This window comes from Zingiber officinale, chromosome 2A (genome assembly GCF_018446385.1).
Source record: "Zingiber officinale cultivar Zhangliang chromosome 2A, Zo_v1.1, whole genome shotgun sequence".
Classification (NCBI taxonomy): domain Eukaryota; kingdom Viridiplantae; phylum Streptophyta; class Magnoliopsida; order Zingiberales; family Zingiberaceae; genus Zingiber; species Zingiber officinale.
The window spans coordinates 102,765,614-102,783,037 of record NC_055988.1 but is presented as its reverse complement, the minus strand read 5'-3'; the positions used below and the strand labels follow the sequence as shown (position 1 = coordinate 102,783,037).

At 38.6% G+C, this 17,424-nt stretch overlaps 1 protein-coding gene across 2 annotated transcripts; it reads right to left on the bottom strand.

Annotated features, from left to right (window-relative positions):
• Positions 1 to 3: 3 nt before the first annotated feature.
• LOC122041782 (solute carrier family 40 member 2, chloroplastic-like) lies at positions 4 to 6,976 on the bottom strand. Of its 2 annotated transcripts, XM_042601584.1 has the most exons (13): positions 6,497 to 6,976; positions 5,731 to 5,941; positions 5,543 to 5,606; positions 5,044 to 5,168; positions 4,893 to 4,982; positions 4,583 to 4,762; positions 4,402 to 4,476; positions 3,436 to 3,537; positions 3,245 to 3,353; positions 3,011 to 3,157; positions 758 to 864; positions 552 to 665; positions 4 to 453 (listed from the first exon to the last, which is right to left on the bottom strand). In XM_042601584.1, exons 1-13 carry the CDS (start codon positions 6,652 to 6,654, stop codon positions 160 to 162), a joined length of 1,776 nt encoding a protein of 591 aa, XP_042457518.1. In that variant the 5' UTR covers positions 6,655 to 6,976; the 3' UTR covers positions 4 to 159. The 2 variants fall into 2 exon arrangements, with proteins under 2 accessions (XP_042457518.1, XP_042457519.1); XM_042601585.1 differs by lacking the exon at positions 5,731 to 5,941 and having other exon boundaries at positions 6,497 to 6,654.
• Positions 6,977 to 17,424: the final 10,448 nt, after the last annotated feature.

Sequence of the window (17,424 nt, the reverse complement as noted above, 5' to 3'; positions counted from 1 at the left end):
ACGCGCCGAAAATTCTTCTTAGATAAAATGAATATGAAAAAACAAAACCGGAGCCAGGAAACGAAACTGGAAGCATGAAAACTCCAGCATTTACGGCACAACTCTCTATCCATCTACATAGATGCTGATATGTTGATGTGGAAGAAGTCATACATTTTGTCAAAATCCTCTATCAAACTGGAAGAGTTCCCTCTGGCTCTTCGTTGGGTTAGCCAGCCACTGACAGAATATCGCGGCAGCCACTGCAACAGAAGATACAGAAAGTGTAGCCAAGAAACCAAAATGCGCGACGTCGTTTGCAATTATTGCAACGCCAAACATGAGAAGTTCGGCGAGACTGGCCATCGAGACTTCAGTTATCCCGATCAAGTTTGCTTTGGCAGGCGGAATTCCCATTTGAAGAATCTGTGTTCCTACAACATCATACGATATATGGCCCAACCGTGAAACCACCTGTTGAAAACAGACACAAGAAATAAGCAGGGCGGAACGTTTCTGCAATGAGTTAAGACAGAGTTGCGAGTTACGAAGAGAGATATTTCGATACTTACAATTAAAGATAGAAAGATTAGCAGCCTAGTTTGCTGAGTGATAGAACCAGTCCAATACACCGAAACAGCTAACGTGAGCAAAAATGCTTGAAACATCAATCCAGCAGCTCCTGCCTGGCATTATTATATAAAAGAGAACTTTTTTATCTGGAAATTCTAGTAAAAGATCTCGAAACTTACAAACCAAGAAACTGCAAAACTGCAACCTTTAGTATGCCAAGCCTTTTTACCAAGCTTGCAGACATGAATGTTGCAGCAAAACCCATGATAGAACACAATCCACTGAATCCACCAATAATTGATGGATTGATGCCTGTAAAAAAATGTACGATAGGTGAGAATGAACAGAGGCAGATAGTTCATCGAAGCCTTAAAACTCCAACATGACTCTAGTTATACAAGGTCCTATCAACAAAATATGATTCAATTACTTAATCACTGACTCCCTATTACAAATTGTACTTAGTTTATTAGCAAACATCTAGTTTTTCCTCCATATAACTAGATGATAATGGTCAATTCTTGTTAGTCGGCACAGCCAACAACTGAAGAAAATTTGTAGATGTTTTAGCGAACAACCAATTCATCATGGCAATCTTCTAAATAAAAGCACCATCAAACTGAATCCAACTAGAAGATCTTTACAAGTATTCATCCACACCTAGAGTTTTAAGTCAAATTTGTCACTCCATAAACTGTACTGTTTAAACACCATTACCAGACTCCCCTTGGAGCCATATTGAGGTTCAGAATTCAATCATCTAATGCATTCATCTACAGCACAATTAACTACTTGAATTTGGTGTACAGATTGCTAAATCAAAACTATACCCCCAAGTCAAAAAATAACTAAAAAAAAATATGCAGTGACACCAGAAAAGCTACCATCAGAAGAACTACACCCTTAGTGTGGTTATGATAATGGATGAGAAGGCTATTTTCGTCAACTGGTTAAGCAACTACTCGAGATAATAAGAACAGATATACTTCTGTGGTGATGATTAAACCACCTTTAAACCAGGATAAGGAGCACTATTCACTGTATATTAACACAGCTTGAATACTTGGAACTATTCAAACACAAAAAAATTTGATAGAACAATTACTCTTCCTCTTATACTCAAGCTCCAATACCTGAACATAACAGCTTGTCCTTGTAACATTCCACTCACTTTCCTTGACTGTCAACAAGGGAAGATATGAAACTCACCTCCCGATATATATTTAACTTTTTCTGTCTTATCCACAAGACTAATATAATAAAGTTGTTAATTATTTTGGGAATGAAATAGAATAGGAATAACATAGGAATATGTATTCCATAATTCTAACATATAGAATAAGAATAACATAGTAATATGTACTCAAGAATTCTAACACAGAATACGTATTGCTAGAAATGATAGAAGGGATAACCAAGCAAGATAAAGAGGAAATAATAATCCAACCAGAATTGCTAATCAGGTATGTTTTGCAACCAATTGTACTTGAGGATAGAGAATATATATGTTGGAGATGGTTGTGGTGATGGTTAGGTATGACAATTGATGAAATACTTGTGAGTATTTGTCCCGTTTAATCAGGTTCAAGAACCCATTAAAGGAGTCTTTATAAAGTAGTAAATACCCATAATCGATATATGATGAATTTCAGTTAAAAGCTCAGGAAGTGGGTTCCCAAATTAATTTAATTGTCTGTAGTTAATAATATAAATTATTAAAATATCTAATTTCTCATTTTCTTTGTTCTATCTGGTACCCAACCCATTTAGTCAGGAATAAATATCTATGATTATGACATGAAATGGATATTAGGTATGAGACGTGTGTGTATTGAGCTTCTTAATGGGATCGATCAATTTGGATAGAACAAGAGGCCTAATTTCCTTTCCTTCAATTTCTTTACCTACAAAATAATTCTGAACAATTGATTTCCCTCTTACAATTTTTCCTACCTTTTTCTCTCCCAAGTCTGTTCTACCAAATACAACCTAAATTTCCATGATAAGGATTTCTTTGATTATTGGATCATATTCATCCAAGCTAAAGAAAATTCATCGAAGCAAAAGCAAACAGAGGAGGAAGCAAAAGCAAACAGAGGACGACTCGAAGAGTGCCAAAGTAATGATTCTCAGGTAAAATTAGTAACTAGCAAGATACCAGACCATAAAGCAGACACTGTATTTGGTGGAATCAGCTTATTTCTTTGTGACTTCTGGTACGAATTTTAGCAATTACAGAGGGATTTGTTGCAACATTGAAGTAATTGGCGTTCTTATTTTTATATCTTAGATTGCCAAGTAATTCTATCTAAAGTAATTTCAAAAAAACAATACATTTGCACACAATACTCCAAACAAAAATAGTGTGCGCCAGATTAAATTTGAAAAAGATGCAACCCAAAAAAGGATAGGTCTCCACTAAGCAGTGCAGGATTGATCCATTGGGTTGATTCGTTACCGTGATGTACAAGCAATGCTGTCATGATGGAACCAGGAGCTAGAGCAACATTGAAATAAAGCAACACATATGCCAAACTTGCAGGAAGGACAGGCTGATGCTTGTATTCTTTCCAGCCTTGTCTGAAAGCATCCAACCCTGTTCCAACTGCATAGTACTTGAATGTTAGATATTCGTATGTTTAACACTTCAGAATAAAACAAAGTTGATAAATGCTGCTAATAATACTCTAACCTATTTCTGATGCATCAAACAAAGGTGTGACAACAGGTTTCATATTAGGGGATCTGGAGAGATCAAGAACACCATGGGAAAGTGAATTGATCAGCTGGCCCAAGACAAACTGCAAAACAGATGATGGATGTGAAATAAAGAATGTCATTCAGAATTGAGTGGCAAAAGAACAAAAGCACACAAAGATATACCAGAACAGGTTGGACAAACACCGTCATGCCACATGCAAGTTTTAAGCATGTCACTGAATTGTATTTCGACAACAAAATGCCAAAAAGTGAAGCACCAGCTATCTGCAAAATTTAAAAGAGGATATTCATCACAGAGAACTGAAGTAAGTTGTTAATTGAACTCTCAGGTGCTAAAGTTGCATCAGAAATCAAACATGGGCAGGAGAATTACCAAGTTGGCATAGCATTGAAATTATTCCTTTAATGTTTTATTAGAGCAGATTAGTAGCTACGAAATTCACAGATTGAATGCTGTAGATGCATAAAATTGCACTTAACATCAGCATCAAATATTTGGCACTAGTGAACAAACCAACGATATAGAAGAATTCACTTTAACTAAGCATGTATTTGCATAATGCATAGATGATAGACAATTCAAATATGCACTCCTTATGCATGGATCGATTCAACTGATGAAACTCTTTGCAAACTGATGAAATTCTTCATGAATTGTATGGTAATCATTTCCCTAGAAACATGCAGAAGGATCTACAGCCTCATCTTCTCACTTGACAGGTAAGTTTATTCTTTAACATGTCAACTTATAATGCATTCCAAGCAAACAAACATTGTACAATGTTCCTTACAATAGCAAATGTAAATTATTAACATCTGAACTTAAGTTATTTATGTACTAGTAGTGGAAATTCTCAACTAGGAGACTTAATTCAATGTTCCAAATCAAGTTAAAGGTCCAGCATTTTGTTCAAGAAGTTAAGGCTAGCAAATGTCTTGAGCACTAAGTCAAGGAAAACCTAATTTTGTTTGTTGTGAGAATGTAAAAGCTGGCCAGCAACCAGTAGATTCATATGGCCAAGAACCCTAAATTTCTAAATTGGCAAGTCAACTCAATTGAGTTCATAGCTTGCAAGCACAGTGGAGTACTTAACATTTGACCTTGTGAGACAACAGCCAGATGTTTACCTCACAAAAAAGGTCAGCACGACCTAGTATAGAATTTGCTTGGGCGAGTGCAACTGGCCTGTTTCTGCCTGCCAACTATTAGAAAAACAAACAATAAAATAATATAAGAATAAACAAATTCAGATTCATGATAATCAACTAACAGCAGAAGCAGAAGCATGAGAGCAATTAAAAGAACTACCAGAACAACCCAATCACGTTCCATGGTAACTCCCAATGCTAAACCGGCAAGCCTTTCAATTGCTGCAGCAACCACCAGGATAACAAACCAAGGTTGAAGAAGCACAGAAGATGCAGAGCTTTGCTTTACCAAGTTGAGTGCATAAATGATCATCCCAGCTGATAACAACTGAGCAGCTGTCTGACATAACAAAATTATTTACAAACAGTATAATAGTAAGCAAACAGACGTGCTCAAGCTGTACTTTGAATTATGTCTATGACTATGAACAGAGGACTGCAAGTGTTAAGAATGTAAGAAGGGTACATACCTGAACAAAATTAAGACAATGGTACACAGGAACTCTTGGAAAATAATCCAGAAGAGTACCAACCATGGGCCCGCCCACAAAGACAGTAAGCTGCATAGTCTGAAACTTGTTACAACCTTCTTTGGACAATGCGATAAAGTCAGACCCGTACCTTTGTGAAGAACTCCAGAACAGCAACAGGAAGCAAATTAGGATAGATAGTTGCAACAGCAGCAGGCCAAACAAAATTCCAAAGTCGTTCAACTAGATTTCCAACTAAGGAGATAGCATAGAGAGCTGTACTTTTACAACATCACAGTAACAAGTTAAACATTATTTCAAGCATGTCACTGGCAAAGTAAGAAACACAAACTTATCTAGAGACTAGCAAATCTACTGAAATTGACAGAGAAGTGGGTTATGTGTTGTCATATTCAGTAAATTATGTAAGATTAACTCTCAGTAAGAATCATATTATTTCACGATATATTATTACAACTATGAGTTTTATTTCAAAGATGGACTTATTGGATTGAAATCTACATGATTTAGCTTTCAAAGTGATTTTAACATTTGAGTCACAAACATCTGCTGATGGTTTGAGTAGGTATCTATATATTAAAAACCAGATTCTGGCACATGAATTAATTGAAAACTGAAAATGATTTTACCATATAAACCAGTAGGATGTGTTGGAGTAGCTGCTAGAGCATCTTGTTCCACTTTGGATAACACCTGAGAGTTGAGACAATAATAGTTTTATGTCAATGATTCAAGAAGATAACAGAAAACTAAAAATATGTTCTATGCAAATGCTCGAGCTTGAAAATCCACAGAGTGAGAGAGACAGAGAGCACACATGCAATTTTGTAAAAAGGTTATTTGCATCTGCCTCTTTGCCTGACAAATCTAAAGGGTTGGCTCCAAGAATATCTGACTTGAGATGAACTGACACTAAGCTGCCAGATGAAAAGGACCTAGGATTTTCTGCAGTTGAATCCTCAACTGCATCATTTTCACAGTCAATGTCAATGTTTGGGGCGAAACATTTTGGTGTGGATGTACCCAACCTGATACATAGATCGGAATTTTCATCAGATCCAGTAATTGAGAAATTATGTCACCAATATTGCATACAAGTATTCATATACTTATCAACTAATATTCCAACAAGTCTATGAGTGTACATTTCTACTTCATCCTATATCTCAGAAACTAAAAGACTCTCAAATATATGGTCTGAACCACAAACCATGCACAACAAAAGCACATAACATCGATTCGCATGAAAAGAGAGAGAGAAAGGGAGCAAAAGAAAAGACTAACATAAAAAAGTTTCTTTTACATTTCTTTCGGTTTCAGTGGTGGCCGAAGCATGAATGTTGCTTCGGCACCATGTCGAATTGAGAAAAAAGAACTGTAGGTATTGGCAAGATATTCCATCATTGACACCCATTTTTTTCATTTTGGAAAGATACACCAATCAAATCATAAAGTATCAAAATATCAAGTTCCGCAATGTGTTCAGAGACCTAAAAAATTCAACAGACTTTTAACCTTCATTTTATATCAAAAATATTTTTTCCAAAAAAAATGTCTTTTTTAATTTAAAAATATATATATACCTGCGACTGAGGTGCCATTGAGGCCTCAACGTCAGCCGTCGAAGGGAGATAACGCACAGGCCGGAGGCCGGCCCCGAAGCTGCCCGTAGGACAGAAGAACAGGCGAAGAACGGTTGAGCCGATGACGGTGACCAAGAGGATGCAGCGAGCAACACCATGGATGCTTCAAGAACCTTCCTTTGCCGCCGCGATCGTCCTCTCCCGTCCTACTCATGCAGCCTCGCCGGTGGAGATCGGAGGCGATTCTAAGTTTTCGCCACAGGAATGAGATCCACAGCTAGGGTTCCCCTTCCTTTCCCAATCATTCCTTGAAGCTCTCACCTCCCTTATCCGAGCCGCTATCTGCAGGCACCGAGGCGGCCGAAGCTCTCTCGATATTCACGAACTTTTAGTCTCCGAAGAGGTTCTCAACCGTCAGCTTGAGGATTGACGGTCGATGACGACCCGATAGCTGCCTGAATCAGCCGCCAGTTACTTGTCCAACCACGCACCCTGCAAAATCGATTTGGTTTTATAAAATAAAAAGAAGCCAAATATAATTATTTTAAAAATATATATATAATGTAAATTATATAGGATGCACTTAAATATAAGTTCCGCTACATTAATACTTCTTTGATATTATTTCTATAAATAAATATGTCATGTGTTCATGGTCTACATTATGATCTAGAGACGAATAAAATGCACTTAAAGTTCAAAGAATAATATTACCATTGAATTTCAAAGAACAATCTATGCTAATTTTTAAGGAACAATTCTACTCTCATGTTGTATTTTAGAAATCAACGTCACACTATACATTTTAAAAATCAATATCATTTTCTAAAATCTATGATGTTGTTTTTTTTTATTGAAATCAGTACTATTTTTGAAATTCAATGGTATTGATTTCTTAGTACGAGAGATGTAAAATATAGAAATGAGAGACGAATAGGGTGCTATGACAAGGGTCGTCTTCTTTAATGTAAATTCACATCTTTCCACTCCGCCAATATGAACTTTAAGCCTCTTTAAAATTATATATGCTTTTTGAAAATTTCTTAATTTTAAGTGGCCCTTTTATCAATTGCATAATATTAAATAAAAAATTTATCACTCATCCATAACATCAGAGTAAAAACTAATATCAGTTAATGGTATGACAGAGGTCTAACGTCCGATAAAATATTTTATATTAAGAATTGAACCAACCATTGAACAAAATAGATATACATATATCAATTGCGAACGGAGCGTCAATTGTATAATATGTTATCTCTCTTACATGTTAGTCATTATGCCAAATGTTAATAGTCATCCGTGATTTATCTCCTCCGTATTAATTTTGGGAAGAGTTGGTGAAAGTGCTAGAACCGAGCATATTCATCCTTTTGCCATCATGAATTGCATAAAATGAAAAAAAAAAAGAGAAGATAAATCCAGTTAATCTTATTGATTAGTTTTGAGGTAATCAATCCAGTCTTAAGTACTTTTTCTACCGGGTTGATCCGGTGGTAAGGACGGGGGATTACTCATTGGCGGGAGGTCAACGACACGTGAAGGTCAATGGTCAAGAGGGGCAATCCCAAGGTTGTGCCGAGCGGCCAGAGGTCGTGCCGAGCGGAGGGGCGTGCCGACCGGACATCCGGCCAAGGGTCTCCCGGACCGGACGGAAGACAACCCGACCAGGGTCAGGTTTCCGATGTTCAAGGTAAAAGGGTCTATGGGTCGGGCGGACAGGCCGCTCGGCCGAGCCGCAGGACAATAAGGCGCAATTCCATCCGAACACATGAGCAGAGCCTCCCGGAACAAGTAAGAGCGCTAGGAGACAAAAAGGATATATGGTAACTTCGTCCTCGAAACACCTGCCGCCGACAAACAGCATGGTCGGCGGGCGAAGTGGACAGAGTATCGTACGATGGAAGCTTCCACCGTCACATCCGGGATATGCTCGGACGATTGCGGAATGACGTCAGACATGCTTTTCTGACATAACCTACTGAGGTATATTTGGGGAAGCGTGCACGCATCGAGAAGCGTGACCGCGCCTCCCCGGAGTCCTATATAAGGACCCCCAGACTTCGACGGAGGTATGCAATCTTGATCACTGTAGCCACAGTAGCATTACTTTGCTCTTCTTCTTCGCTGCCTGACTTGAGCGTCGGAGGGTCGTCACCGGAAAACCCCTCCCGGCTCGGCTTGTTTGCAGGTCCGCCGAAGATCCACATCACCAGTCGAAGACAACGGAGAGCGTCACGTCCCCAGCGTCCATCGACTCAGTGCTCGGACAGGATCAAATTGGCATCGTCTGTCCAACTCTGAGAAGCTTGTAAGTTTATAAGCTTGTAATTTCCTTTCTAAGCAATTTCAGTCATGTAAGCTTTTAATCTCTCTTTCGATACATTATCTGAAGTTGTTTAGAAACTTCCATTACCACGCTATTTTTGGTATCGGAGCTAAATCTTATGGCTGAGTAGACCTTTAGTTCAAGGTGTTCAGGGGAGAAGTTGTTAAGATTTTGTTCCATCCTACAATTCCCACAGGCATTAACAGATATCTTTCTTTAAAATCTAGGCTTAATGAATTGTAACTGTTGATCAGTTATAGTTAAGTCTAGGGGCATGTTTAGCGAATTGCAACTGTTGATCAGTTATAGCAAACACATGAACTGATATAGTATCTAATCAACTCGTTTTTATCCAAAACTTTTTGATGGTAATAAGGCGACCGGGGAACGACGGGTGGATTGCAAAAGAACAGGTCCTAACTTGGCAGTAATGGCTGGGAGCCAAAAGTAAGTCCAAGGGCACACCTGTGTGAGCAAGAAAACTCTTATAACCCTCTAAGCTGTAAGTCATCTAAAGTTAAAATAAAAATTAGTCGTAAATGTCCAGAAGGTGGGAAGAACAAATACAGGAATGATATACTAAATCACATACTTCAAACCTAGAATACCTTGACCTTGCTCAAAAACAAACCCAGCGTACAAAAAGAGAGTTAGCTCACAATATATCAGTAGTCTACGATAGAATTTGTCTATCTTGCAGAGTTCATTTGAAGAACTTTAAGCAAATCCAGGAACAAATAGAGGCTTTGAAATCTGAAAATCACAAAATTAGCAGAGCCCTAGAAAACCTGACTAAGGAAGTTCTAGAAAGTAAGCCTCTAACTGAGAAACAATTAAAAGAGGTTATCATTAAGATATCAGAACGACCTAAGCAAATAGAAGAACAAGCCTTACGTCTTTCCGAAGAGTTAAAAGAAAAACTTAACAAGGTTGAAAGGTTACTACATAAGGTGGAAGCTTGGGTTTCTGCATGAGTTATATAAATACTCAAGTTACAAACTCCTATAAAGAAGCCTTGCAAGCAACAGAAGGAATAGAATCTCCAGCTCTTGGTTTTTGTAGACCATCCGATTATAAAGGAGGCGTTAGCAGCAATATCTGCAATATTAAACAGGCTAATACGCAGATACAACTTCTGGCTACTATACTAGAAAAACTTGAGAGCCTTGAAGAAAGAATCAAGAAAATAGAAGAAAAGACAATTCCTCAACAACAACCTTTGCTTGAAGCAATAATACAGAGTCTGACAGAGAAAATAAAGGTTCTATCTATACAAGAAAAGCCTAAAGAAGAAAAAGGAAAGTTAAGGGTCTTCGCAGATCCCTTCACAATTCTCAAGGAAGAAAAGGCTAAGCTGAAGAAATGACTTCTCGAGCATCAAATCCTCCTGTTACAACTCTTACAAGGACAAGAACTAAGGAGGCACCATTATTTGAAGATCAAGTTAGAGAATACCGCCAGAATCAAAGACGTCGGTATAATGCACAAAGAAGTCTTCAAAGAATAACCCGAAGAGTTACTGGAGGTGCATTCAACAATTCTCTTGAACAACAGATGGACCCGCAAGTATAACTAAGGCTTTCAATGCAGGAAAGAGCATCCATAGTCCCTGCAGAAGTGCTTTATCATTCCAGAAGAGATGATGCACACCACAGGGTATATATGCATAGATCAGAGGAAACCATGCTTGTTACAAGTAATCAAGTTGACAGAGCCTTCATTCAACCTGAAAGCTTCAATCAATTACAAAGAAGCGGAATGCGATTCCTTCATATGGAGTTATTCAGGTACGAATCCAAATTCTTCACAGACAGGAAGAAGGAACATTGGCTCTTATTGTCTTCCGCGACAACCGATGGCAAGGTGATCAAGTTATATTTGCTACTATGGAAGTTGATCTTATTTATGGAAGCCAACTGGTATATGTTATACCTGACACTATATTAACTATTGCTGATTTTTATCAAAATATTCAAGTGTCTATTTTAACAAGAGGATATGAAAATTGGAGGAATGGGAAAGCCAATTTACTAATCACCAGAGGATTAGTAGGAAGATTATCAAATACTCCTAATGTAGGTTTTGCATATAATATACAAAATGTAGTTGACTATCTTACAAGTCATGGAGTTAGAGCTCTTCCTGGCAGAAGATACAATACCAGAGATGTCCAAGGACATAACTGGATCATACGACAGTCAACTGTAAGTATACCTATGCAGCCTACGGAGGTAAATACCCGGAATCTTCTAGATGGAAGTGTTTCATTACAATTTGACACTTATCAAGCAGCAACCTCATCATCTCAAAGAAAATATAATGCTAAAGATGAAGAAGTTCCATCTGATGAGGAAGAAATTACTAATCATATAATTGCAGTACTCACTGAAACAGGAAAAGGGGATGAAGAATTATTGGTGAGAAGGATATCGACCTCGGCTGTGTTACCAGTAAGAAGAAGTCATGGGGCAGCAGGGTATGACCTGGCAATAGACTATGCAAAGAATATAGCCCCTAACGAAAGAAGATTATTAACAACAGGGATATGCATTCAAATCCTGGAAGGTTTATATGCACGCATAGCTCCCCGATCCAGTGCAGCACTAAGAGGCATTATTATTATGGGAGGTGTTATTGATACTAATTACAGAGGGGAAATCAAAATACTGGCATACAATACCACTAATGAAGGCATCTATCTTGAAGAGCAAGAATGTATAGCACAGCTGATTCTGGAACATATTGTCACGCCTCAAGTAAAAGAAGTCGAAACATTGCAACAAACAGCTAGAGGAGGTCAAGGCTTTGGGTCTACAACCATACAGGTTTGCTCTAAATATAAAGCAAATCCTCAATGCACTGGTTGTTATTATTGTTATAGTGATGAAGAATATGCACAAGAATATGATTTCTATGTTGCCAAAGAAAACACCCTGAAGCTAAAAGGCAAAGTCATTCAGACCACAAATGAAGGAAGGCTGGATACCTTAAGCAGAAAGGCAAGGGATTATCGTGTTACCCAGCATAAATTTTATGAGAAAGAAGCTTATCTAAACCTTATTGAAGGACCACCAACAATGGCTTCATCCTTAGCCCAAACAACACGAATGCTACAGGATTCGCGAGAATACCGAAGGCAATTACGACAAGAACTGGATTCACAGTCACCACCAACAAACTTCTTGTGTATGTTAACTGACTCTGATGATGAATATCTAAGCTATCTGTAATATTTGGCTCTGCAGGATATAGCCACTCAGTCTGAGGAATTTACCAATCCCTTTGCGGAAGGTGGTGGGGAAATTAATGAGGGGATCTTTGAAACTGAAACTGAGGGGCTCTCTGATTATCCCCATATTATTGCTTCTACTACAAATAATGAATAGATCTCGGATTACCCATAGTTGCAGCAACTTCAAGAAACTATTTATTCACAAGAAGCAGCTTCGAACTATCAACCCCCTGTTGATACCACTATGAACCCCGTCGGGTATCCACCAAATAGACAACAAGTCAAGGAGGAGCCTGTAAGCCTAACACAACCACCAAGAGAACCCAGGGGAACCTTTAGAAGAAAAGAAACCTCAGAATGGTGGAACCTATCAACTGCTCATCAACAGACAGGTGCAATCCTAACATTACCAACGCAATTAAATCGAGTTGAAGATGTTTTCCTACGATAGGAGGCTATAACCAAGAATGTTGTTGCTCTTCAAAATTTCTATGATACACAAGACAAAGCTGACTTTATTAAAAATTTACTTGGGGAATTAGAGAGACTCACCTGGATACAATGGCGTATGACTTACCCAAATGAATATCAGGAGCTGATTAACGCAAGTGAAGGAAGAAATGAGACTCAAAATATAATTTCTCAAATAAGAAGGATATTCCTTCTTGAAGATCCATTTCAAGGGTCAACTGATATGCAAGATATAGTATACAGATATCTAGAGAGACTCTCCTGTTCGCAGGTAAAAGATTTAATTCCATTCATGAATGAATATATGAATCTTGCTGCAAAAACAGGAAGGCTATTCACGGGACTAGAACTATCAGAAAAATTCTGGTTAAAACTACCTGGAGATCTTGGGAGAAGAATAAAAGCTGCATTTGAAGAGAGATATCAAGGGAATACAATGGGAGTTCATCCTCGAGTAGTATTTACATACAAATATTTGGAGGAAGAATGCAAAAAGGTAGCTTTCAGTAGATCTCTCAAGGATTTAACCTTTTGTAGTCAAATTCCTATTCCTGGTTATTATAAAGATTCAAAAAGGAAATATGGAATCAGAAGATCTACCACTTATAAAGGTAAACCTCATCAATCCGATGCACGCATTGAAAAGAAGAAACATCTAATAAGAAACAAGAAATACAAATGCTTTCTTTGTGGAGAAGAAGGACATTTCACACGGGACTGTCCAAAGAAATACAAAAATGTAAAAAGAGTAGCTCTATTTGAAGGACTGGAATTACCAGATGACTATGAAATCCTTTCTGTTAATGAAGGAGAAGATCAATCAGATGCTATTTACAGTATCTCAGAAGGCGAGGATCATCAGGTCAATTCTATCCTTAACTCAGAATTCCTTTGTGTTTTTATCGAAAACACCAATTCATATATGATAGGAAAATCTGTGGGATGGCAACCAATGGTAAAAATACCAAAAGCTCAACATGATTGCAATCATGTCTGGGAGATCAATGGGGAGATAAATGCCCCATACTTAAGGTGTACCTGTTGCAAAAGGGAAACCATGAAGAAACACAGGATGTACTGCAACTTATGCCATATCACATCTTGTGGGATGTGCACCAGGAACTACTTCGATATGACAATTCCTGTTGAAAGGTCTGTTCCTATACCCTTTATTCCAAATAATTTGAAACAGGAGCAGCAAAACTATATAGTATGGTCTAAAACAGAGATTGAAAGATTGAAGCAAGAAATATCAAGAATAGAGTCTCTTGCAGAACATCAGCAAAATATCCTTCGGCAAGAGTTTAATGAAGAGAAAGAAGAAATCATCAGGATAGCTAGTGCTGATAAACTGGAAGTTGACACTGAAAATGAAGAACTCCGTTTGAAAAATGATGCCTTAGAACTGGAAAATGCAGACCTAAAAAGAAGACTTCAAGATACTAATGAAGAAGCATTTGAAGATAACGAAGATGATGAGGAAGTAAATGTTTTCATTGACTCTGGAAGAGAGAAGGTATTCTCAGTGGAAGAAGCACAGCAACCCAGAATAAAGAGTAATGGATTATTCAATTTAACAGTTGAACTAGACATCCCTGGGGTTGACAAATTCAAAGTTAATGCAATCCTAGATACGGGGGCAACAACTTGTTGCATTGATCAGGTATCTATACCTCCCTCAGCTATTGAAGATAATACTTTTATTGTGAATTTCAACGGAATTAATTCAAAGACTACAGCCAATAAGAAGCTGAAATATGGAACCATGCGAATAGGAGAACATTGCTTCCGGATATCGTACACATATGCATTCCCTCTTACCCTTGGAGGTAACATAACTATGATTTTGGGATGTAACTTTATCAGGGCAATGTACGGAGGAGTAAGAATTGAAGGAGATGAAGTAACATTTTACAAGAATGTGACAACAATCAAAACTCAGCAGACCGTTCCTATAGCCCCTTCAATTAAAGAATTAGAGCTAGAAGAAGAAGAGTATAACCAAATTCAAGAACATGTATGCACATGGAATCCCAGTCAAGGTTTGGAGAATTTTATCAAAGAACTAACTGATATGGGATATATTGGGGATGATCATATGAAATATTGGGGCTTTAACAAGATACTTTGCAGATTAGACTTAAAGAATCCTGATCTTGTTGTTGAAGACATGCCCCTCAAACATGTGACACCTAAAATGCAAGACTCCTTTCAAAAGCATGTAAGTGCATTATTAAAACTGAAGGTTATAAGTCCCAGTAGTAGCAAGCACAGAACAACTGCAATTATAGTATACTCTGGCACTACTGTTGATCCGCAGACAGGACAAGAAAAGAAGGGTAAAGAACGCATGATATTCAATTACAAGAGACTCAACGATAATACCTATAAAGATCAGTATAGTCTGCCTGGCATAAATACAATTATTCAGAGGGTTGGAAGAAGTAAAATTTATTCCAAATTTGATTTGAAAAGTGGCTTCCATCATGTTGCAATGAGTCCGGAATACATCCCATGGATAGCTTTCTGGGTACCGGATGGACTATATGAATGGTTGGTTATGCCATTTGGTTTAAAAAATACCCCTGCAGTCTTCCAACGAAAAATGGACTTCTGTTTTAAAGGTACTGAAAAGTTTATAGCAGTATATATTGATGATATTTTAGTTTTCTCAGAAAATGAAGAGGAACATCGAGATCATCTCAAGGTACTTTTAAATATTTGCAAGAAAAATGGACTTATACTCAGTCCTACAAAAATGAAGATTGGAAGTCCTACAGTGGAATTCTTGGGAGCAACAATTGGGCAATCTAAAATAAAGCTCCAACCTCATATTATTTCAAAGGTTGCGGATTTTAAAGAAGAAGAATTAAAGACAACAAAGGCACTAAGGTCATGGTTGGGTCTTCTCAATTATGCTAGTGCCTATATCCCTAACCTAGGGAAAATGCTTGGCCCTTTGTATTCAAAAACATCACCAACGGGGGAAAGAAGAATGAATTCCCAGGACTGGTCCTTGGTGTTAGGACCTTGACGTCCGCTAGAGGGGGGTGAATAGCGTCTCACCCAAATCGTGGCTTCCTACGATGGTTAGTGTGCACAGCGGAAATACAAGATAAACACTAACAATAGAAAGCAAACTTAACACGTTGATTTAACGTGGTTAGGAGATAAAACTCCTACTCCACGGCTGTCCGTAAGGTGGACGATCCCGATCCGTCGGTGGATGATTCCCCGGAGAACTTCCGGCTAGCTCGCGTAGCTCCTTGTGGGTGGAGAAACCTCGCCACAACCTCGTACAAGCACGCTAGATCACTTGGGCACTTGGAGACTCTAATTAGGGTTAACCATAACTAATTTCGTCAACTTCAACCAAGCTTCCAATGCTTGGCTATATAGGCCACGGGTTAGAAAACTCCGCCTACCAGTCGATTGCCAAAACATGCAGTCGACTGCCCTTCATGGAAATTCGACCATTGCAGCCCAACGACTCGATACCAACCCTCTGTTCGCTACCAGTCGACTGCACCAGTCGACTGATGAAACCACCAGTCGACTGCTACAGTACTGCTACAGTAACGCTACAGTGCTGCTACAGCAAACGCTAATTTTGGAATTTTACCCCGAGTACATTCACTCAGCACGCGTTCTCGCCCGACCAACCTAGACCTAGCCTTCTAGCCTCCTCCATCAGCCTTGCATCCCTCGGATGCCTCCCCATCCTTCACGTCTTGCCTTCTGGAGCTTCCATCGGCCTTGTCATTGTTGTCGGGTCTTCTTTTGCCAAGAGGTCGCGCCTCCGGGACTTCATCCATTGCCAAGTCACACTTGGACTTACGTTGCCAAGACTACATGCTTGGACTTACACCGCCAAGACTCATCCTTGGACTTTCCTCCTTTGCTAAGATCACACTTGGACTTACGTTGCCAAGACTACATGCTTGGACTTACACCACCAAGACTCACCCTTGGACTTTCCTTGTTGTACCTGTATCCTGCACACTCACAATGCATATCAAATACAACAATAAACCTAACTTAAACCTTTGCCCAAACATCAAAACCTAGGGTATCCAGATTGCTCCAACAATCTCCCCCTTTTTGATGTTTGACAATCCGTTTAAGTTAGGGAAACAATATAGCAATACATATGCAAATAAATATATGTAATCTACACATGCATAAATCATGGAACCTAATCATAGGCTCCCCCTTCACCTAAGCTCCCCCTTGAGCTAGGATTTCTTGCAAATGTAAACTTCTCCCCTTTTGCTAATAAATAAGCAATCGCTCCCCCTTCACCTAAGCTCCCTCTTGAGCTAGGATTTCTTGCAAAGATATGTAAGTTTCCCACTTAAACCTAAACTTCTCCCCCTTTGCCATACATCAAAAAGAGCTCCAACAATATCCCAATTATTGGACTCTTTGACCTCTAATAACCAGAAACATCATGTATTAATCCCCCATAAGATTACATACATGTTCACCACTCTTTTGGTCATTTTTTAATATTTGAAAAATATTTTCAGACCGTATCAGTCGACTGCTATAAGTACCAGTCGACTGTCATCGTCAAAATGAGCTTACAGAGACATTCTGTGCTCATGAACAGTGTTACCAGTCGACTGGTAAAACCAGCAGTCGACTGGACTCGTCAAAATGAGCTTACAGAGGTCCTCTGTGCTGAAAATTACTGTTACCAGTCGACTGGTAACTGTACCAGTCGACTGGTAACTGTACCAGTCGACTGGTAACTGTACCAATCGACTGGTACTCTTTTTGGGCAAAAATCAATCTTTTTTACCCACTTTCAGAAATGCGCCAAAAATTCCACAGACCTCCAAAAAATCTCAAATTTTGTGGAGAGGTCTATTTTATCCATGTCTACTTGGGAAA